This window comes from Psittacula echo (genome assembly GCF_963264785.1).
Source record: "Psittacula echo genome assembly, chromosome: 1".
In the NCBI taxonomy this organism is placed as follows: Eukaryota; Metazoa; Chordata; class Aves; order Psittaciformes; family Psittacidae; genus Psittacula; species Psittacula echo.
In genome coordinates, this window is record NC_137735.1 from 94,241,982 (window position 1) to 94,265,705 (window position 23,724).

Here is a 23,724-nt window from a genome sequence, read left to right on the forward strand (position 1 = left end):
ACCATTTGTTACACCGGCCTGCCTCTCCTCCCCCACCCCGACCCCGGCAACATCCCTTTCCCACCCCACCTTTCATCAAAAGCTTATCTCGTGCCCAGACGGCGGGCAAAGAGCTCATCCAGGTTGGAATTTGAAACCACGGATTCTCAGACGCTGTGGCTGGGGCAAACGGTGCCGCCATCAATTTTAGAACTAAGTTTCAGGGAGTTCTGATTCTATTTGTACAGGGGCTAATGAGTAGCTTGGGATGTGAACACTAACCCCAGGGCATAATTCTGAGAACAGGATGATAGATTCTCAGTCTCCTGCTCTAATTATACAGGCAAAAATTGGAATGGGAATGAGAAGAGACAAGAACAGGATTCAGGCCCCTCATCAGCTTAATGGCATCATTTTCCCAAGCACTGTTTTTTTTGGAGGGCTAGCAAAAAAATGCAAGGATCACCTCCACCAAGAAAGAAAGAAAGAGACTCTCAAAATAAAAGTATAAAATGGGGTAACTGCGTTTCACAGTAAGCAAAGCTGTGCACAGAGCCCTCACTGCAGAAGCAGAAGTCACTAAGCAACCGTTCAATACATTAAAACCTTAAGGCACTAATAATGTTCCACTCGTTACAATCAACACGTGATTAAAGACTGACATTCATGACTTTAAAAACCAATAAAATAAAATCACTGTATATTTTGAAAAGGCATCTTTCCCATTTAAAAAGTTTCAGCTCCAAGAATTTTCCTGCCCTCTGCCCCATCCAGGCATTGTTGGCTAGTTACATTGAGTGTTTGATCAGATGTTCTGCTGGGTAACACGTGCCTATTTCAATGGAACATCCCAAGGCAGAAGCAGAAAACAATCTGTTGAGAGGTTGCCCAATACTCCCATTAACATCACAAATGTCAGAGGTGTCGGTGGTCACCTTGCTTACTGCGGTACCGCGTAATACTCAGATACCACCATACTGAATGCAGTCAGATGCTTTTAGTGCTGACTTGCATCTAACCTTTCTCTTCAAGATACAACTCAAGCTTTAACACCCTAGGCAGAGGAGCATGGGGGAAAACCAGCAGCACTTGCTCACTATTACTATTCTCAGTCCCTACCTGGAAGCCCTTGCCTGAGAGCAGCCAGGTCCCTTAAATTCCTTTAATTCCCTTCTGGTTCTCCTTTGCTGGAGATGAGCAATTGCCCAATGAGTATGAAATCAGTGACACCAGCTTCCTTCAGAGGGTCCCATTTTGGTCAGTATTGATTAGAGTTCAAATAACAAAGCAGTAGTGAAAGTATTTGTGTCCCATTACTGATCCCCAAAGCCATTCAAGGATCCTTTAGACACAAAGGATCTATTAAGGCTTTTTGTCAGAGATCATAGTAAAGTATTGCACACCGTTTGTCTGCTTAAACAGTTAAAAACTGAAATCTCATTTCCCAGATTAGTAATATCATTACTACTGTTAAAAAATGCTAAAAACCAACATGGAGGTTAACTTTTCCATGTGAATCTACTGGAACATGTGACAGTTAGTAGCAGAGGTCTGTCTGTGCAGAGATTTAGCAACAGCATGTTTTATACAACTGGAGAGCGCTGACTGCAGATCATTATTTTTGACCTTTCTAAAAGCTAAAGCGATCATAAATTTAGGCTACCCATGAAATGCACTGTATGATTTCACCAGCACAACAGAGCATCAAAATTCATCGCAAGACCACCTCTCCACTGTCAGTCTTAAACAGCTGACCTTTGGTCAGGACATCCAGAAATAAATAAGGGTATAGCAGTGAGACCACCCAAAAGAAGACCCTGGTGTGACTGCTGACATGGCAGAGTCTGGCAGGCTGGGACAATCCACCAGTCCTGTGGATTGTCTGGCTTAGGCCAGCAGCTCCATGTGTGTGGTCTCAGGACGGGTATTTGGTACTCCACTACAGAGCTTGAAAAAGGCAGGTCCATCAAGTTTTGCAGAACAGTTCTGAATTAGTCCAAACCTGGAGGATGCAACAACCAAGTCTCCCAGGGTTCTGTTTAGTGTTCCAGCTGTCAGGTCCATACAGCAGTCTTTCTGGAGGTGAGCAGAAGTCACTCAGCCAGCACTCGCAGGCGGCGCTCGTGCAGGAGCAATCTCATCTCCCTCACTATTAATGGTGAAATGAACAGGATTGTTGAACTCGTCTGTGAAAAGAAGCATATCCAGGACAATGAGCACAGAACAGCCATAGCTGCAGCCATCCTGCCCTCCAATGTGCATTCCAGGCCTTCCCAGAAAGATACAGGCTAAGAGAAGCTATGACAAAGTGGCCCACTGGATGGGAGGACTGAGTTTGCAGGAAAGCTCATATGATTTCAGCTGTCATGATCTTTTCATAAAGAAGATGAGCTCTTCACTGCCTCAGTGGTCTTCCTCCTGGCCACCTGTGCTGGTTACCAAAGTAGCCTTTACCCTTGTCAGCACAGATGCAAGAATTCCTGACACTTCCAGCAGGGAAGAACAGGTGAATTGTACAGCATTCACCACTGTGGCAACGCTGAGGAGATCAGGGCCTGAAGGGTCTTCTCCCCCAGTGGCATACCAGGGCAGGCATTTTCATTTCAGTTTTAGGATCCTCATCACTCCTTCTACTAATCTGCGAGGGCTAACAAGCACCTCAACTTCAGCTCTCTGAAAATACTAGGAACTACATATGAGGGAGATGAAGGAGGCAAGTCCTTCCTTGGAAGGCAGTCAGGTTATGTGAGCTTTAGGAAATGCATACAGGTATTTTTAGGCAAGTATTTTTGTGTCTCTGCCACAATCTTCATTCCTGTTGGGCAACATGAACCCAGTTGATTTAGACACCCTGAGGCAAAGGCACACCGTAGACCACTTTGAGAATGGCACCAGTTTGCAGGTGCTACAGAAAGAGACTGAATGCCAAAGTCATGATTTTCAGGTTCTCACACAAACTTTCTGTTGCAAATTGAACTTTGACAAAGAAATGTTAAAAAAGGTGATCTCTTACCATTAGAATGAAGAAATAGAAAACCCACATCCATCCCAGGTTCTCCTGGATCAAAGACACTAGGTACTAAATGGAAAAAGGAAAAAAGAATTATTCAAACTGGGAAGGAGGACTTTCAGGCATTGCTCTTTCATTTTCCAGAATTTGTGGGCTGTTAACACTCCACACAGAGCTGATCACAAAACCTTCTGGCTGATCTTTTCCTGTCAGAAGAGATGACTCAGGACAGCAGCCTTTCTTGTACAAAACCCACAGTCTCAGCAAAGCAGGGATACCATCCCAAAGCTATACAGTAACTCATAGCAGCATAAAGACAGAACTGAACTACAGTTTCAAAGGGTGACAAATACACTCCGCTGAATACAAGGTTTTTGCGCAGAACACTGGGACATAAGCGGATGTAAGTACTCTCAGAACTAAAAGCTCTAGAACGGTTTATAAATTACACAGGACACATTTTCAAGTGCTGTGCAACCACTGCTTAGTTAACCCTTCATCGTAAGGAAGACACTTGAGACTACAGTCTGTTCTGAACTTCATTCTATTTCAATAAGACTACACAGGCTACAAAAGAAAATGTATTCCCTATTAGCAGATTTATATTCAGATGCTGTACAAGGGCCTCCTTTCTTCACTACTGGGTGTATTAGCACAAAACAGGATCTGAATTTCTAACATGTTCACTGTGGATTTGCTGTTACTCACACACCCCCAGAATGACATCATGGTTGTCTCTGGTGAAATAAATGCAATGCTAGAATGGGAGGAAGGCAGAATTTTTCAGAACTAAAGACCCAATTTTTATGATGACGTGAGTTTGAATGGTATGTGTGGGGGAAGACAGAAACACTGCAGACAATGTAAGAAGAACACTGAGGGTAACAGTGCGCTTTAAGATGTCCACAAAGCACTGTAATTTTCCACATTTAATGGAGCTCAGCATCTTTCCTATGAAATAAGACTGAATGATTGTATTTACCAGGCAATCAGTGGCACCTATAAACCCAAATCCCTTTCCAGAAAAGAAACTCGTATGCCTCGCCTGCATCCTTGGTATTTTACCAGCACTAGAGGATGCCTGGAATAGAACTGGCTTCGATCTTTGTACTAAATCCTCCCCTCCCCAAAGCACCACTGTGTTCTTCCACATAGTTAACACTTGTATTTGAGAAGAAGGAATGTCCCTAGTGGGCACACTGTCAGCTTTCTTTTCTGCAACAGTCTGGTCTTCAGACCTCTGGCAGCATACTGTAAGGACTATTGAAGCAAGTGGTGCTGGATTTACAAGGTGTAAAAGACATCCATAGATAAAAAAAGGGAACCGCAAATAAGAGCAGATTTTAAATTCTGTCATAAACACTGTAACATTCATAATAGGTATTCTCATTTTACTCGGTTATACAGGTAAACTTTTCTATAAGCAAAGGTTTTGCTATTTCCTATGACCAAAAAAATCAACCAACCCTGTCTTTCTCTCTCTCCATGCTAACATCTCTAACTACGACAGACTCTTTGCCTCCTTTCCCAGACTCTATTGTCCTTTGGTAGCCTCACCTGGCCCACTGCAGCACCAATACTGCCTGTTCCATCCACAATTCCCGTGACTGTTGCCAGAGCCTCGCTGCTGCCTTTCACCAGATCCTGGCGCCCCAGGTCAGCAGAAATTGCAGAACTGATCATGTTGGAAGGGCCTCCGATGAAAAATCCTGCAAGTGACAAGAAAAGAGCCTTGGTACAAAAGAAGTGTGCAGATAAAGTCTCAACAGAACATCTTCAAAGCACAGATTTCCTATCATCCAAAGCTCAGGAAAAGGATTAAGCCTAGGGACAGCGATTTCAGACTAACTGTAGGTAGACGTGAACCCTCACAGCTGAAGCATGTGGTCAGGGAACACCTTGTGGACCTGGAGTACACACATAGAGGTTGCCAACAAGCACATTTTCATCCAACAGCAAAACCGAGGTTATTAGCTGTGGCACACTCTGCAAGAAGTCAGGACGCACCAAAGCGCATACAGAAAGCTATTTTTGAACAGCATGCATATATAAACCTTCCACATGAAGCAGATTTAGACACGTTTCTGCTCTGGAGTAGTATACCCCCATGCTACAGCCTCAGTTGCCAGGGGTTCATGGAGGAGATGGAAGGCCAAAAAACCCCACAACAGGACAGAGTTCTGAAGTAGGAGTGTTTGAAAAGAAAGGCTCTATTCATGCAGGCTAATCTTGATTCCATAACACAGCACAGTATGTCTGGTAGCACACAAAGCTTGTGACCTCTCACAGTACACAGGGCATTTGGGGTTCTGACACACCCTCAAACCTGACCTGCAGCTCAGGACTTTGCCATACATCCACTTCCTCAGATACCACTCAGATCACTGCTAGGTATTTTGGCATAAATACGTTTCCATCATACTGGGCCAAGGCAGATCCCCTCAATTCCAAGCCATTATTCTATAGTCTACATTCCATACGTCTCTAAGGCAGTTTTCCTACAGCTGTATATCAAAAGTAACAGAAATTGGGCTCCAGATTTTACTCTTCCTGCAAAACCAGCAGAAATGGCCGCACACACAAATACATTAACACCACCTGAGGCTGGTGTTACTGATTTTTCTGCAAGGCATATATATGTCTACTAGCAGTAGATATAACAGTGGTGTTGGATAAGTTACCTGTAATTGCCATGATCAAAGCATTGATAGGTTTGCTGTTGGGAGAACCTGCAAGAGAAAGACCAGATGAGTGTAAATAAAAGAAATGAAGTTGAGAAAGCCACTTATCTGGGATCAGAAAGAAGCATGCAAACATTCAGTTCGAACTGCCTGTTCAGTTAGCTACACAGCAACAATGACCTGTATTTGATTAGAGACTTCTACAGAGATTAGTCTTATTGCAAAGGCATTTAGAGACTAAAGATCTAGAAGTTACCCAACAGCACTTTACAGTAAAAAGTCACTTTTGCCATTAAAATTTTCTGATACCCAATTTGCCTGGCTCTGGGTTCCAGCCTGTATTATGCCCCTTTCTGTGACACAGGGCTTACATTTTACTCTCCTTGAAAGTTCATTGCTTCCAATATGCTTTTGAAAGTAATGAGTTAGCACAAGAGCCTACAAAACTCCACCAAAACCAGTCCTTGCTGTTTAATGATTATACCTTATTAACCTTACTTTGAGACTACCTGAGTAAGCTTGTGAAAGTCACACTTCCATTTCATGTCCAGCTCTGGCAGTGATTTCTGCCCACAGATCTCAAAATGCTCTATAAAAGCCTGTCTGTTATCACCACCTCATTTTGGAGGAAGACACAGAAAAGCGAAATGATACCCCAGTGAGTTAAAGCACTCCGGTACCACAGAACATCATGTCTGAAGAGAACGCTGTTACCCTTAGAAGATCATCATAGGTGTTTCATAAAAATGAGATCTGCCTGTCTCCTCCTTCTTAGTTTTCCTTTCAATAACCAATCACCAAAAACTGTATCTATTATAAAAAAGGCAAAAATTTCAGTTTCACCACTTACAGAAGTGTAACTGGTTAAGAGCTTCTGCCTCTGTGTATATATCCTGCAGCACAGATCTGTCTCCAGATTCTCTTTCCTCTTACAATAAAGATGCACCTCGGATTTCCTGCTCTGCCAGGTGTGGTGTTGATACAATGACACCACCAAAAATCTCACTGACACTGGAGAAGGATCAGTACTGGAACTCACCACTACAGGGAAATCCAACCACTCAGCTAATTCTTTTTGACTGGACATTAACTTTCTGTCTAGTACCACACCTCAGGCAAAAAGGACCAAAAGGCATCATCCTGATCCAGAAGCAGTTTCAAGGCCAGAAAACAATTAGAACAGGCTGTGCTCTGGTTTCCTCTAAGACGTACCAAAGAAACCTCCTTTCCCTACACAATGAAAGCATACTCACGGCTGTAACCAAAAAGAGAGCCAACAGCAAAGAGCAGGCTAATTGCTAGCACTGGGGCTCTCTTCTGCAGCACATCAGAAATCAAGCCCTGGATAGTCCCACCTGCAAAAAAAAGAAACCATTGTCAGGGTCAGGATGCTGACACCTTGAACAGAACTCTTTTCACTGAATGTAGTGGCCTCCTGCCTTGTCATCAATACAGATTCTCTCTAAAATCCTGAAAACTAAGTCTCCTGCCCTTACTGCCCCAGACACAGAGACAACAGTAAACTTATGTGGCACAGGTAGAGCAGGGAAAATTACTCATACTGCTTTCCCAAGAATTTATTACTTCTTTTTTCTGGCACACAACTAGCCACTGTTCAACTTTTCTTTTCCTTCCTCTATAGGACCATCACAGCTCTAGGATCACCACAACTTTGGATGTAAGCAAGCTTAACATTGTGGCTGGTTTCTTTACAGAAAGAGCAGGAAAAGGCAACTCTTTTTCACATGGAAAGCTTTAGCACACAGGTCTCTCATTCCCTACTGTCTCATCTACTGAGGGTAGGTTCAACTAATTGCAACAAATGCCAGTAGGAGATTAAAATCACCTTATATATCATTGATACCTCTGTAGGAACTGCTCTGTTGGTAAAAACTAGGAACGCTGAAATAGCCTAACATCCACAGGCGCAAAACATCCACGGAGGCAAAAGACCTGACCCTGAACAGACCGAAACAAGGATATCTATTCTAGGAAAGCTAACTGGACAAGGTAATAAAGCATGAAACTGAGCACAGGAGAGTGGAAGTCTAAACACATACAGTATGTTCTTTATTCTGGTGGAACAGGGTCAGATCTTGCAGCCAGCAGGAACAAGTGCAATTACATTTTATTTCTGAACACAACACAGTTGTGCTGGCTTTGCCAAGATCTGTGTTGAGTCGCTTCTTAAAAATACAGGACAGAAGGGACAATAGAAAACCCAGTTAATTCCAGATCTAAACTCTCCCCTAAGGGTACTTGTCAGAAAGTAGCAATAAGCAGGGATACCATTTTGTACATGGCACTTTTCAAGAGGTCCTAGTGACCAAAGAGTAATGCCTGCTGGGGGTAGTGTCCAAGAATATCATAGTGCCCTTTAAATGATACGTAAACTCTTTAGGGGGCTCACGTACTCTGTGTTTCAGGGAAAAAAAAAAAAAAGGGCAGGGGAGGAAACCCAAACAAAATAGCCAAGCAGCCACATACATAACTAGACTTTATATATTCAGTAAAGAGCTAGATCCCACCAAACATGACTGCTCTGAGCTGCATGCGATGTCTATCACTTTTCAAACACTAGCAGGGCAACTGCAGGAAGATGCCATTCACTTGCTCACTCACCTATGATTCCTCCCACATCATACCAGATTGAGAGCTGGTCAGCTTCTGCTTCTTTCCATCCAAAATTGTTGCTGAGGTAGAAGGGCAGCCAGAAGAAAAAGGAGTAATTCACCAGTTTCAAGCAAGCATAAGCCAAAGAGTACTGGAACAAAGAGAGGGCCAAGCAAGCAGTTAGCATTTGGGAAATGCAAAAGGCGTTTCTGCTTCCTCCCACCATAAAGCTCAGTATCCAGCTAAAGCTTTTAGGGAAAGTGCTTTTGTATTTCTCCTAAGAAGGCAGCATTATGGAAGCTTAATGCTGAACATCAAAGGGAACCCAGGAATACATAAAAAAGGCGGCTATTTTCTTTTCACTGAATGCAAGGGGTTAAAATACTTTCAGTGTAATCTTGAGAGGAAGTGACACCAGGCTTCAAGAAATGAAGGAAATTTAATTCACCTTCTGAAGAGAAGGAAGCCAACCATGTGACATGAAATAAGCTTGAGATTTAGTCATCTGTGCATCATGCTGAGAAAAGTTATGTGAAGTAGCTCCTCTGTGCTATCTTTTGCTGCTCAGAAGGCTCATCTGCTTACAGCACCAGAAGAGAAGGCTTCGTTCATAATCCCCAGGCAGGTATTTCAGGACACAAGATGAAAGGTTTGGCCAAATCTAAGCACATGCTTCCAAACGCAACAGCTGAGACAACCTCCTGCTTTTGGCAGCTGGGGTCAAGTTGTCCTTAGCTAGCAGGAGATCTCCTTCTTTAGAGCTTTCATGTGCGTGGCAAAGATTTGTTCTCTGAGATTGCCAGCCCAGCATGCAGAGGGAGGAGGCACACTGTTTCAGTGAGGCCTCCTGATAAACACAGACATGGCAATTCAAGGAACCCATACTTAAAGAGGAAAACAAGAATAGGGGCAGGAAACCCAACTTGTTAAAATCACAGCTTTTGGGGCTGTATGAAAATTTGTATGTACACACTTTGAATGTCAAAAAGCAGATCTTTTTTATATATTCAACTGCTCAAAATCACACCTTCTGAATTCATATTATTTCAATAAATAAACCCCTTTTAGCTTATTAATGCTTTTTCACTCTGACAGGACACAAACTAATCTCCACCATACATGTGAAAAGTGCACTGTACGAGGCAGCATTTATTACAACATGCTTAGAAACCTTCTACCAGACTGTCAGAGCAATTAAACATTTAATTTCTAGAGGCTCGAGGGGCAGCTGTCTGTACTAAAACTCTCCCAGCACATCACTCAGCAGGAGGAGAGAGGAACTACAGAAAAAATATGTCATAATAAAGTCTTTGCAGAATCTTGACAAGATTTTGGAAGTGCTCTTGGTATTTGGTATCTCACCGATCTGACAGTGTCCTGGCTTGGTGGGGCACTGATCTGCCATCAGATAGAACACACAAACTCAGAGGTGTCCACACTGCTGGGTTAATGCACAGAACAGGGCCTCAATATCCCAAATATAGAAACAGCAACACCAGTTGTATAATACCCCCCTATGTTATGGCCAATGAAAAAAAGTCACAGCAGCTGAGGCAGCCTCCATCACCAAGAAATTTTACCTCAGCCCATTTCTAGCACCACCAAAACCAAACTACAGTTTATACAGCATTTAGCTGTATTAGGAAAGAGCTCAAGATGGGTATGCTTTCTTTTACTACCTCTCAACCAAGGTCTTAACAACAAAACTGTGGTAGTCCGGCACTCTAAACACTGACAATTCACCCATCCCTTCTAGAGGTTGTGTTGCCTTAATCACAACCCCAAACACATTGCTCATTAAGGGTATCTGACAACACTCTCCATTCAGTAGTTCTGCTTCGTGATCAAGACAGTTCACACCATACTACTGAGCCAGCCACCCTGCCCCTTTTCTTGTACTGATTCAGGGGCACACAGCCCACTGACATACAAAGTTAACATTGTTTTCTTAATGACAGGTTAATTTTTCAGCTGAACCAAATCCATTAATTGGGCAATATTGCTGACGCAAAAGTACAAGCTCTCCACAAGACAGGATGAGGATATGTGGAAATTGCATCACTAGGCTTTGTTTCCAGTTATTTATTAAAAAAAACCCAAACGCCTACTTTGCCACATGTTACATCATGCTGATTAAGGCTTTTCAGGCCAGCTTCTCTTTAAGGCAACAACAAAAAAACCCCAACATCAGTGCCACAGAGTTCTGTGTGATGCTCAGCCAGTAGTGAAAATCCCATTCCCCAGGGCAGCATAGCTACCTTACCAACAGAGCATCCTACATCCACCTTTGCTCATGGCCTCCCTTCTAAATTCAGCAGCAAAAAGGGAAGGATCTCTGCCGCCCGTTGCTGGCTCATTACATGCACTAAATGAAGCAGGGGTCTGACTGCAAGAGCAACATGAAATCACATACCCCAACAATATTATAATCCATGTGCACAAGAGTAACAATCCCAAGCCAAGATTTTAACAGCATAAGAAGTCAGGTATCAACAACTGCAACACATGGTCAACATATTAACAATGATGTCAACAAATGCTGACAACACAAAAAGTCAGATCTCACTCAAGAATCTCTGTCCTCACCAGTACTACACCCGGAAGGCAGCAAGCCTGGAAAAAGCCAATGGCCTTTGGCTGGTTGTCAGTGTCAGTTGCTTGGATAGAGTAATTCCGGTCATCGTCATCAGCATCATCATTGCTCATTAAAGGTCTGTTGGCATCTTCCTCCACACTGCCATCTTCGTCTGCTCCAAGCTCAGGGAGGCCTAAGTTTTACAAGGGGTATGCAACAGGAAAAACAAACCACAACCTGTTCACCTTCTCCCCACTCTAAAGCTATACTCGCTTCTTTTAAGCAATTCTCCCTTCTAGCAATTCCCTTGCTCTCCCATACCTCCATCCTCCTTTGGGCTTAGAAACTCTTCTAGATGGTGTTCTGCAGTGTCGCCAGTTTCTACCCTTTGTCTTCTAGTGCTCTTGAAAGTATTCTGTCTGATCCTGGCGTCGGCTTTGTCTGTTCTGAGTGTCTGGCCATTAGTTGGAAGACAACAAATTAGTGCATTTCCCCCCTTATTTAGTGGTTGGGATCCTGGGACCTGGCTCCTGGGTACCACTTCCCTTGAGCATAGAGGCTGAGTGTGCCAGCAGCTACTCAGACAGCTGCTGCCTGTTATCGCCTTCGCTGAACGGAAGTACTAGAACTACACTGTGCTCTCTGGGCTGCTGAGCACTCTTACGAGCACTCTTTATGGTAGCTTTAGAGCTACCAACTTTATAGCCCTTGCAGGCACCTGGGAAACCTCCTCCACGGCCCTGTCAAAGCCCGAAAGTTCTTTTGTTTTCCTGTTACACTTTAGTTTGCCTACAATCTTCTCAGAGCAGGTCCGTATCCAATCTCAGAACTATTTAACTGGCTGTGGGAAACCTACAGACCAAAGGTACTTTCCCTTCCCACTGCACAATTAAGGCGTGCTATAGTTTTCTCCTACAATAGCCAGCTACCAGTTTGCCTGCTATTTCTTTAAAAAAAATACTGATTTTCCAGGTGAAGAAAGCCTGGTAATTAGGTACATCCTAATGGATATGTTAGAGCCAGGCTGTTTTATTTTGCTCTTTAAAACATGCGGACCCTATACACATGATGCACAGTGGCATTTAGCATGATCTTGGTGGGTAAAGCATTTGCTCCATTAAATACACTCAAGAGCAACACCGTTTTATAAGAGCCCTGAGGATAAGTGCTGTCAGAACAAGCAATAATTTAGTACTCCTAAAGGTTAAACCAGATGATCCTTGAGGTCCCTTCCAACCTAGCATTCTCGAATTCTGTGATTCCAGTACTACGTGGAAAGCTGCAGATCTGCTTTCCATGAAGAGACTTTAATGCTACAGCTCTCTTTTGCTTACCCACTTCCTTTGGTGATGTCAGCAGCCCAAAGAACACAACGACTCCTCCAGCAAACTGTACTGACGCTGTCACCAAGAAAGCATACTGAAGATAAATAAAGAACATTTTTAAAACACTTTCAGTCACAAAGGCTTCAATGATTATGAAGGTTTCTTTACATTCCAGCCTTGTCAGAGAATAAACACAGCTACAACAACCCAGACTACACCCACAAAACTTGGAAACGAGTGGTCTTTGCATCTTCTGAACAGACTTGGTTCTATCTAGGCTGAAAGACCACATTAAAACAGTTGGTTTAGTGTACTGAAGTGACAGCAGTGAGGAAGGAGCTCACCCAACAAACCAGCACATTGGAAGGGACTGCTCAAAGAAGGGTCAAATTCAGACTAGGTGGCTTACAGCTTTGCTCAATAAGGTCTTGAAATCCTCCAGAAACAGATCCTCCAGGCTCTGGCCCCCACCCCTTGTTCCCATGTTGAATTAACTTCATAGCGAAATAGTTTTCCAAACATCCAGGTGGAATCATCCCTGCTTCACTTTATAACCACTGCTTTTTAGCTCTCTCATTGTGCAACCCAGAAAAGAGTCTGGCTCTGAGTCCTCAGCAATCTTCTCACAGGCTTCAGAAGGCTGCTATCTGGCACCCTAAGCCTCCCCATCTCCAGAGTGACAAGCTCAGCTCTGTTAGCCTGTCCTCACAGGTCACAGGCTTCAAGATGTGCTGGTTCACTTACATTCCCTGCATTCAATTGCCTGCCTGCTGCATTACAGCAATATAGTGCTAGCCTCTTCTCAGTTACAGAAGCTATGCCTTCATGACTGTCAGAACCTCACCACTATTCAGCGGCAGTGACATCAGTTAGGTGAGAACCTGTGATGAATGACTGAAGAGCACCTTAAGCTACCAAATTAGAAGAGGGTCTACTACAACACTAGGGCTTTTCAATAACATCAGTCCCATTTACAAAGAAATATCAGACTCATTTTTCCCAACTTGGAAGGGTCAGGAAAGGAATACCCCTTGTATTTTGCCTACTGCTTGCTACCACAGAATTCAGGATGATGAAAATGGGCACTCTGAGCCTCTTATCTCTCAGAGACAGCATAAGCAACTAGTCTTTCACAACCCAATCAGACATGCAGTCCCAGCTAGAAGCCAGACAGCAATACCTACCTCATAGCCGTATTTGAGAACACAGGAGGCAAGGAACGCCCCAAGGATATTTCCCACAGATGCACAGGCACTCCAGAGTCCAAACACAAAACCTCTTCTGCAGAGGGGGAAGGAATTTGAAAAGGCAACGCAGGGAGAGGTGACATTAGGAGCAAGATGAAGATAAAACATTTGAATAAACTTTAACTAAAGAATAAAGTTACAGCATTCTCCCAGTGCACTCCAAGAAGACTCAAAGGTCACTTAAAACAAAACACAGAATAACTTGGAGGTTCCAAATAGATAAGGGAGGAATGCTTTATCCTGAAACACTTGCATTATAGCAGAGATGAGCTGGCAACAACTGAGTTACATGCTATAGCTAGAGCACATCTGCAGTACCCCAAAGCGACAGAGTTGAACCTACAAGGAGTCAATTTTAATTCAGTCTCTTCAGTAGTACATAAACAGAAAGAGGTTTCCCAGTGCCATGAGAATTCAAATTGAGACACTCTGTAATGATACTTTTGAAGTTTGAACCTGTGCCTTTTAACACATAACTGTGCTCTCCACACCAAGCTGTTCTGTGGCTCCAGGGAAGAGAGATAATAGTAACAAGAAAAGCATAATCTCCAGGGACAGCTTCTAGCAGCCTTCCAGTACCTAAAGAGGGCCTACAGGAAATCTGGAGAGGGACTTTTTACAAGGGCATGTAGTAACAGGAGAAGGGGAAAGGGTTTTGAACTGAAAGAAGAGAGATTTAGATTAGATATTAGAAGAAATTCTTCCCTGTGACAGCGGTGGGACACGGGCACAGGTTGCCCAGAGAAGCTGTGGCTGCCCCATCCCTGGCATTTTTCAAGGCCAGGTTGGAGAGAGCTTTGAGCAACCTGGTCTACTGGAAGGTGTCCCTGCCCACAGCAGGGGGGTGGAACTGGATGATCTTTGATATCCCTTCCAACCCAAACCATTCAGTGATGATGATTCATCCCACATAATTTTAATTCTGACCTAACAGTTGGCCTTTCTGTTTTGAGTCAGCTCAATCTGCTACTCAGTGGGTCAGACAAGTGAGTCACTGAAGAAAACTCCACTTACCCAGCTTTTCCAAACCAATTGCCCATGACAGCAACCACACAGGGCCAACCAGTGGACTGCAGTAAGCCATTCACAACCCAGAGACAGCAGTAGAACCACTTGTTGTAGAAATGCAACCATTCTGTAATTGTGCCAAAGAAGAACACCTAGAGGGGAGGGTGGAAAAAGCCAAACAAACCAACTTAAAAACCAACAGAAAAGAAACCCCGAGGCTACTGCTGAAAGCCAGGCAGGAGTGGGGTCCAAAAAAAAGAAGTAACATTTCAAGGAGAAGGTGCCCCGCAGTGGCCAGGCCAGCCCAGAGGGAGCCTGGCATTGTGTAAGAAGCAGCTCAGGGCTAATAGCACCCTCTGGTGAGGCATCACAGCACTTACTCCAGAGCCCGAACACCTCCACAGACAAATGTGCTGTCACAGCACTTCCACTCCAGAAGCCTTTTATCTTTGTAAACAGCACAGTTTTAACAGGAGTGGTGCAGAAAGAGAGAAATACTTCCAGTAACAACACTAAAAATAGAGTAGCCTCTTGATCTGATCTACTATTGTACTGACATCCAAATTCACAAGCCTCTGTGCAAACACAAAACGCTCAGTGGCCATTTATCTTAGCAAAATTTGACAGAAATACTACAGCTAAGTCTCAAATGACTAAGAGCCCTAACCTAAACTAGCCAAAATAAACACACTTCATGGCAGACTGCACTTCATGCATGTTTGTGGTCATGTGTTTGCAGAACGCAATAAGCCATAGCGGGGTTTGTAGCCATTGGGTAAATCAAAAGCACTCCAACATTTTACGACTACTTTAATAACCAGAAAACCACAATAAGATAAAACTGATTCACACTTATCTGCAGTGGCTCACACTTCAAGAACCCTCTTGTTTTAAGTGGACATTCTTTTTTTGACACATGCCCTCCCAGCAATTACAAAACAAGTAAATGAATGCTTACTATTGTTAGTATGTCCCCTAAGAAAGACAGCAAAGATTGTGTTTGGAAGCAAAAACCTTGATGACAATATACGTGGGCTGAGAGAACAGTTATAATACAAAACAGTCCCAGAATGTCCAAACACACCATTCTTGTACTAAAGCTTTTCATCAAGTCTCTAGACAGTGTCTCAAACTTTGGAATTTCCTTCTGACACAGTATCCATAAACAGATATTTCAGGAAGAGGTGAGTCATCTAGTGTAGCTCTGCTTTAGACAATGCAATAAGTACGTCCAGGACAAAGTTTTACGTACAGACTTTGAAACCACTGAGGTACAGCTACAGCTTACAGGCAGACCTGCATAGAAACAGAGCCTCTTCTCCCCTAAAGTAAAATCCTATCCAGAAACCCTAAGAGAGATTTCTAAATCACACTAGTATGTTTTGACTTACCACAAGAGCAGAAGAACACATGCCAAAAGACAAAACCCAGCGTAAATTCAGGCGATCACCAACTATACCACTGACAAAGAGACCCTAAGAACAAAACACAGCATTAAATAAAGTCACAAGATTTGCATTTGTTATCTGCAAGAGTTAAAATGGTGTAGAAGAATCAAGCTGATCCACATGTTGCTGTTACAACAACTTAGTTTGATTCAAACCACTTCTGTCACCACAGAAATCCTGCTCATTGTTGTTCATTAAATTTCTTATTTTTAAAAAATTCAGCTGAGAGCTCTCGGAGAGACAGAACCCTCCCATCCACTGGTGACAGGGCGGTGAGAAGTTCTGAAGCGATAGTATTTCTCTTACATTTTTTAACAAGCATCTTCACATGGGTGACAGGCACAGGCAGAACTAACAAGCTCTGAACTAAGCTTTTTAACTGTATTAGTGCTGGCAAGTGCAGGAAGATGATCCTGTTCATCCCCTCCAAATCTGGGTGCAATCATCCCTGTAAGATTCAACCAAAGCTTAGCAGTTTTGGGTTACTTTTACTCACCACAGCATAGGAAAACAAAAAGACAGTGTCCAACGTCCCCAAGAAGAGAGTTGCTTCTTCTGCATTTGGAAATAAATGGCTGCTGTTCCAGAGCTACAGAGAGAAAATTTTAACAGGTAAACACTGAGAGGCATAGCTCATTTTACTCTTTTTCAACAGAAACCCCAACTCCATACCAGCACAGCTTCTGGCCCCAGCAGCCTCCCATTCTTTCAACACTTTAATTTTCAAATCAAGAACAATTGTGTCATTACCTACTGCAAAAAATGTCCACTGTCACTTCATTTCACTCCTAAAATGAAAGCTACCCAACCAGAATTGAGAAATGCTTGTTCCACCTGGATCAAGACAAATGGCTGGCAAAACAAACCTTACTTCTAACAAGCACACAACTGTTAGACAGCTTCTTACACAGAAACACTGATGAGCATCTTCATGAATAATACAATAAAAGCATATTGTGTTTTCTGTGAAGTGTCTCTTCTGTGCTTATCTTGCTGTCTTCACTAAATGAATAATTCCCTTAAAGTACTTGTGGTCCCAACCATAATAAGAAATGACAGAAAAGAAAGAACACAAAAGGAACAAGGGGAAGAAAAAGACTGGATGGAAACTATTTACAATGAACTACAGTCAGTAGTTTAGAGGGGCTTTTGGGGCTCACCCTGAGTTTCATTTTACTTTCAATATGATGAGGGAAGAAAGGGAAAAAGACTCAGCTGTCCCCAAACTAAGATTAGCAACATCAGCTGAAAATAGCAAGCTTTGAGGTTGATATGAATCAATCAGGACAAAGTTTTCTTTCCCCAATACCACACCCCCGTTTTATTTTCTAATAAACAAACCTTTAAAGGCTGAAAAGCACAGATCCTAGTTGTCCTTCTAACAAAATCATACTATGCCTTGCTCGCACAACTATTGCAACACATTCTGTTATACTTAAAATATATTTTTAAGTATAAAGACCAACTGTAGTTTAAAAGATATACCAAAGTTCAAAACTGATAGCATGTAACTTCTCTCTTCATATCCTTAATCTGATTTATCCATTTCCCAAAACACGCTTTACTGTCAATTGTTATAAGCTAAATTCATACCAAAACGACCACTTTGACGATTTTTCTTGATCAGATACATGCACCTAAACATCCAAACACTATATTATCTATATCAGAAAAAAAAAAAACAAACCCAAAAAAAAAACCTTCCAAAATATACTACTAGTTTGAATGTGAGTTAAGGAACTAAATATAAATACCCTGTAGCTCACTTTTTGCATCCCCAAGATGTTCATTCCTTTTTGCCATTACTAGAAAACCCTGAACACACTGCAGATCCAATTTACTGTTTTCACTTCCCACAGAAAGTCAGCATTTCTCATCTCTCATTCAAACATTCAAATAACCAATGATTTCTAACACAGACAACACCCAAGCAGCTGAGCTGGAACTCCCTGCTCTAACAGTGCTGTGACCAAGCTGTTTATGTAAGATTCCTTCCACTTCCCAAAAGCACTGGGACAAGCCACTGCTAAAAACAAGCATGTCCCTAAAAGGACTGTGGGCAGGAGCCAGGCGGTAGTTCTTGCATTCCCATTGTGAGATACAAGCAGTATACAACTTCCTTTCCTGCGAGCAAACAGTGCCACAACTCCCACTGCTTTCACTGAAGCCAAGATTTTCCAGACAAGGCATGCTGGGTGTTCAGCATTTTGGAAATCAGAACTTTTAGATGTATTTCTTCAGTATCAATTTAGGATAAGCAGCTAGCACTTTCAGTTTTCTTCTCTCCTACTCTGGCTATCCTTTTAACATGGTGGCAGCAGCAGCATCACCACAGAGAAAGGCACAGCCAGGGTTTTACAGAGATCTCTGTAAGCCCATTAACTGCTCATTTATTACTTCCAACACTTCAGAGGTAGGGTCCCTCCTTCCCTTCTCCTCCCCCTTCTCCATGCTGATGGCTACTGTAGAGCCTCTGCTGGGGTCCCCATTTCCATTGGAACACTTAAACTTCTCAAGAAGTTTCTCTCTGGAGACCACTAGGAGAGATTTTGCCATCACCTGATGATCCAGAAAACTACAGTTCAGACACCTGAAACTCCTGCTCACATTCCAAGCAGTGTCCCTGATGGATGCTTAAAGGGGCCTCCTCAGCACCACAAGCTCAGCATACTGGAAGTTACCCACCTTTCTTTGTACTTGCCTATCTATCCCTTGTGTTCTCACCTCATATGGCCGGAGCTCAGGGGCTGTGGTGTTTAGGCAGAAGGGAGTCCACTGGCTGGAAATGCTGACTTTGACATTACTGAATGTCTTTCTGGAAGCATGGAGCAAGGAGTAACTGCCAGAAAACACAAGTACAGGTTGGCCAAATGATCTCTTGAGGTCAAGTGGGAAAGGATAGGACTCAAAATACAGATACATGCTGTCTAAGCAGATAGCATAGCAGAGGCCTGTCAATTTTGGAGAAATAGTCAGCAGCAGGAACCCCCAAATTATGGGCAGGCACACAGATTTTTTGGGGAGTTGTGAAAAAGGTCTTGACCAGAAAGGATCTCCTCTTCTATTTTCAAAAAAGGAGGTGACTGGGCAACAAGAGAAGATGCACTCATTTTGCTAACCACCATTACAAGTTCTCTTCCAGAGACAAGTTAGGTACCACTGGCAGTATTGTTGTGAAGATGAAAGGATATCAGCGAGGCAAAATTTGTAAGGAGAGGCAGTATGGTATCCCAGCTGTTGTCAGCTGGTGTAATAGACAAACTTTCAACAAACAAATCTAGCAAACCTTCAGGTATGAAGCAGTGACTTCTCTGTTCTAGAGGCCTGTCCACGCTCTGCAAATAGTACTTTCAGGAGAGAAGAGGACCCCAGAAGCAATTACAGCATATTCCGTCAGTCAGAACAGGCATTATATGTGTTCTGAGCATCAGCGTTTGCCTCCTTCCTTGTTTCGGCCAGTTCCTTCCCACACCCACCTGCACTCACCCTTCCGCAACAGAGTGCTACTGGCTTGGCACAGTCAGCCTCACCTTTAGTGCAAGCCCTGTTTGCAGCTGGATTCCCCAGGGGCATAGCACACTTCACAACTAGATGACAACCAGACCAGTTCGTACTACTAGCTTTTAAGCTTGTTTTCAAGGCTCACAGCCAAAGGTTGAGACTATTTCCCTATCTTCATTCTCCGCCTTCAGACATGCCCTGCCCTCCCCTCCCAAAATTCAGTGAGATGAACACTTCTCTGAGCAGAGATACGCAGAACCTACCTGAAGAAGGTCAGCAGGAACACAACAATATGATGGTGGGTGCAGTGGGACACAAGGCCTCTATCTGCAGGCTGCCTTCGTAAGCTTCCAGGCAAAGCCATGCTCCTGGCAGCCCCTGGCCACAAAGGCTGGATGATGCTTAGGTCATTTTTCTTCTTGCTTAAACTGAAGAAGATGGGAAGGGAGGAGAAAAGAAAACATATTTGAATTAACACTCACGTATAAAAATACATCTGTGCTCCTCAAAGAGCTGGAATTCAGCAGGAACAACTCTATGCCATTCCTTCCTGATTTGTTTCACATCACTACCCATCTTGTCACCTTTACATTCCTTGACACATTCTATGCCCAGAAATGTGTTTTTATTCCCACTCTCGCAGTACCCTCATGGTTATCCTTCAACCCATTTCTTTTTTGTTCCCTGACTAGCAGATGCCTCTTCAGTGCCCATCACCAAGGAGCTCCCCCAAGATCTATCCATTTCTAGTGCTCTCATGTTAAAGACCATTCCACACAATTTACATCTGCAGTGCACTGTGGAGTAGTCATAAACAAGGTAACCTCCCATTGCTGCCTGACTGGCTATGGACTGGTGATGAAGTCAAGAGAAGAGCATTTGGTTGCTGGTAGAGAACAGTTTTGGATCTAACTGCCTCTTTAAGATGTAATTGAAAGAATATACTCAAGAGTGGACTTGCACAGCTGAAGAAAGGAAGGCAACTGTGACAACAGTGCTGAAATCCAACAGCTAGTCTCCCAGCCTGTTCATTCTCAAAGCCCTACATTAAAGCTCCATCTGTCACTAATTCAGTAAGTTCAGCATGTGGCAAGTCATACTACCTGTAGGGCATGGGTGACATCTGCCAAAGCTGCTATACATCAGAAATTATCAGTACTGAGGAAAAGCTATGATATAGGCACAGAGCTTCTTAGTGCTGGCTCACCCCACACTACTCCACTCCCTCAGATGTGCTGGCACGGCTGAGGGATCATTTCATGCCTCCCTTTCATTTTCTTGGCAGGGATCTTTTCAGCCAGATTTCCCTGCCACGGCTCACAAAGCAACTACAAAAGCATTTGTGTCCGTGCAACAGAGAACAGTGCAAAGAAAGATATGCTATATAACAGCATCACTGCTGAAGGCAGAACCCAATTTTGTTAATGCAACCTGGCTTAAAAAACAGCTCCACAAGTGAGCTGGTGGGAACTGCATTTTCAGAAGACATTCAGACACCCCGCACAATCTGAATGCTGAGGAGAACTAAAAAGATGCACCACCCATGTTCTCTCAAAGAATTAGAGCTGAAATAAGATGGAACATAACGCCTTTGTGTTCTTTTGTATCCACAGGCACTGTTTGTAATGATTAGTGAATCTGCACAAGACTTTTGAAGTTCAGCTTCAAAACCTCACTTTCAGAAATTCGAAGTCATTGCCCAGACTTTCTCTTATCCAAATTTCTGCTGCTGAAAACCCTGCATGTCACAGGGACTTCCTGCTCTTCCTTCTTATAACTCCTAAAGGTTTCATCAAGACAACTTCCACTGCATGAAGTCTTCCTTTCTTGTTCCATCAATGATGATGTATGTGTGACCGAAAGACAGATACCAAGTACAACTGGATATATTAACCACCACTGGAGAAGTTGTGACTGCCCCATCCATGGAAGCGTTGAAGGTCAGATTGGATGAGTCTTTGAGCAACCTGGTTTAGTGGAAGGTGTCCCTGCCCATGGCAGGGGGTTGGAACTGGATGATCTTAAGGTATTTTCCAACCCAAACAATTCTATGATTCTATGATCTGACCTCCAAAACAGAGTATGGCATGGAAATCCCCCGAGTAATATGGGTTCAGCCATTACACCTTTGAGACACTGGAGTCCCATTTATCCCATGCTACACTTGAACACATCATTCTCATCTAGAACAAATGCAGCAAGCCTGTACAAAGTCTGAGACCACCTGCATCCACACAGCCCGAGTGCATTTGAGCTACGTTCTCATTGCTCCAGCAAGCACAGACCATCTAGGTGTGCCAGCACTGAAGGACATGCTTCTAGACTTCATGGATTCATACAGAGGGAAAGAAAAAGCACCTACGTCTGGAGCCACAGGAAGGCAAGGCTAGCCCTGGAAAAGGCAACTTTGTAAGTAGCCTGGAAACTACCTCCATCTAAGGTCCCGGACCATTTCTCAACACCAGTGAATGAAAACTCAGCACCCCCAGAAGTATCACATGGCAGCAATAAAACTGCTTGGAGCCGTCCCCCACACAAGCAGCATGAAGAAGAGAGAGGAACCCCAGGCACTCCAATTGCCCAGCACCACAGTCCTTGCAGGCCTGCGAACCACACAGTTTCATCAAACACAAGAGCTCATTCTCTTTCCTTGCCTCTCCCTCCGCTGGCAACAGCAAGTAACAGAGCTCTTCTGAGGAAAGCAGAACACAGCCAGTTGTGCAACGCTGCAGGAAAAGTTCCTTCCACGGGTAATCAGGCCACAGCCCGGAGCACAAGATTTACCACCTGCTTTATGTCAACATATGCAAACATAGATCTTATTTGTCCAAGATACCGAGTCTCTTTAAAGCTAAGACCCAGGTTTGACCTTAAAGTCACCCTTTTTTTTCTTTAATAGCATTTACTATTGAAATTACCTGCTCCTCAGAGCCTTTCAATCTCAGCTTGCTTTCTAGAAGACCTTCAGGCACAGGATGACACTTCCCACTTATGTTCAGTGTAAAGATAACTACGACAGATTTGTTTTCTTTCTTCATTCTGCCCTTTTCACATTCAAAACTGGCATTCTCCCTAGGCTAGAGCAGCATGCAACTAGGGGTTTATCCTTACAAATTAGCCTTCTAATTACACTGAGAATACCACATTAAATTTGTAGTGGAGGATGAGGAATGAAAACCAGGAGAAAGGATAAACCACAGAAATCAGAGAACCGCAGGCCTTTAAGAAAGGAAGAGAACTGCTTTTCGGGTGTTAAACAGCTCATCGGCTTGCTTAGCACTATTTACCTCCAGCTAACTGATACTTTGCATAAGCTTTTGTTAAGCTTTCCACATTCTCTCTTACCCCTTCACTTAAGGTCAAAATAAGACACCTTAAGGTCAAAACAAACCTCCTTAATACCACCCTGCCGTCCTTCAGAGCCGCCAGGGAAGACCAGAAATCGCATTGCTAGGGTTCCCATATGAAATCACCCCAAAGCCCCAGCTATATGTCCCTTGGGAGGACATGGGGCTGCTCCAAGCATCGAGTCGATCCGAGTACTGCGATAGGAGTAGCTCTAGCCGAAGAGACCCGCGACAAGCGGCCCAACCCCGGGCGCAGGCCGCGCTCCCGCCGGCGGGCACGGCTCACCTGAGGCCGGCTGCAGGGCGCGGCCGAGCCGCTTCCCCCGCTGAAGCACCGAGGCAGACGATGAGGACGCTGGCTCTTCTCCTCAGCGAACCCGCACGGGTGGCCCAGCGGCCACGTCCTCAGCGGGGCGGGGTGGGGAGCGGAGCCCCGCCGAGCCGGCGGCAGCAGGGCACGCCGCGGCTCCCCTGTGACTGTCAGCCCACCACAGCCATCCGCCCGCCCAGCAGCGCGCCGCTCCCGCCGCGGGGCAGCAACCCCACCCCACTCCACTCCACTCCACCCCCCCCCCCGCCGCTTTACCGAGCTCAGCGGCCGGCACAGCCCGCAGGAAGTCGGAGGAGGGAGGCGGCTCTTCCGGCGGGCGGGACCAGGGGCATGGCGGGAGTTGTAGTTCAGCCCCTCGCCTCTGCCGTCCCGCAGGACCCTGCGGCTGTGACCCGGGCGCGCCGGGCCTCTCACCTGCTGCCCCGCCTGGCAGCGAGGGGAGCGAGCGGCGGCGGCACTGGTGCCCGGCGGAGCCTGCGGGGCCTGAAGGGCGGAGGAAGAGGAAAACTACATCTCCCGCCGGCCCCGAGAGGGCCGGGGCGGTACAAAGCGGGCGGTACCTGTCCTGGCAGAGCAGTGCCAACAGGTGAGCGGGCAGCTGGCCGAGATAGGGCTCCTTCTCCGGCCCTCGGAGCTGGGGTCCTTCTCATTGCCGCACC

General features: G+C 44.5%; 1 protein-coding gene across 2 annotated transcripts; it reads right to left on the reverse strand.

The window, feature by feature from the left end:
- Positions 1-106: 106 nt before the first annotated feature.
- Positions 107-23,034, reverse strand: SLC37A3 (solute carrier family 37 member 3). Of its 2 annotated transcripts, XM_080619668.1 has the most exons (15): positions 23,021-23,034; positions 19,651-19,815; positions 18,611-18,725; positions 16,383-16,475; positions 15,830-15,913; positions 14,445-14,590; positions 13,368-13,464; positions 12,193-12,277; positions 10,870-11,051; positions 8,293-8,434; positions 6,924-7,025; positions 5,671-5,718; positions 4,547-4,698; positions 2,993-3,058; positions 107-2,165 (listed from the first exon to the last, which is right to left on the reverse strand). In XM_080619668.1, the coding sequence occupies exons 2-15, from the start codon at positions 19,749-19,751 to the stop codon at positions 2,073-2,075; spliced, it is 1,506 nt and encodes a 501-aa protein (XP_080475794.1). In that variant the 5' UTR covers positions 19,752-19,815; positions 23,021-23,034; the 3' UTR covers positions 107-2,072. The 2 variants fall into 2 exon arrangements, with proteins under 2 accessions (XP_080475794.1, XP_080475795.1); XM_080619669.1 differs by lacking the exon at positions 6,924-7,025.
- Positions 23,035-23,724: the final 690 nt, after the last annotated feature.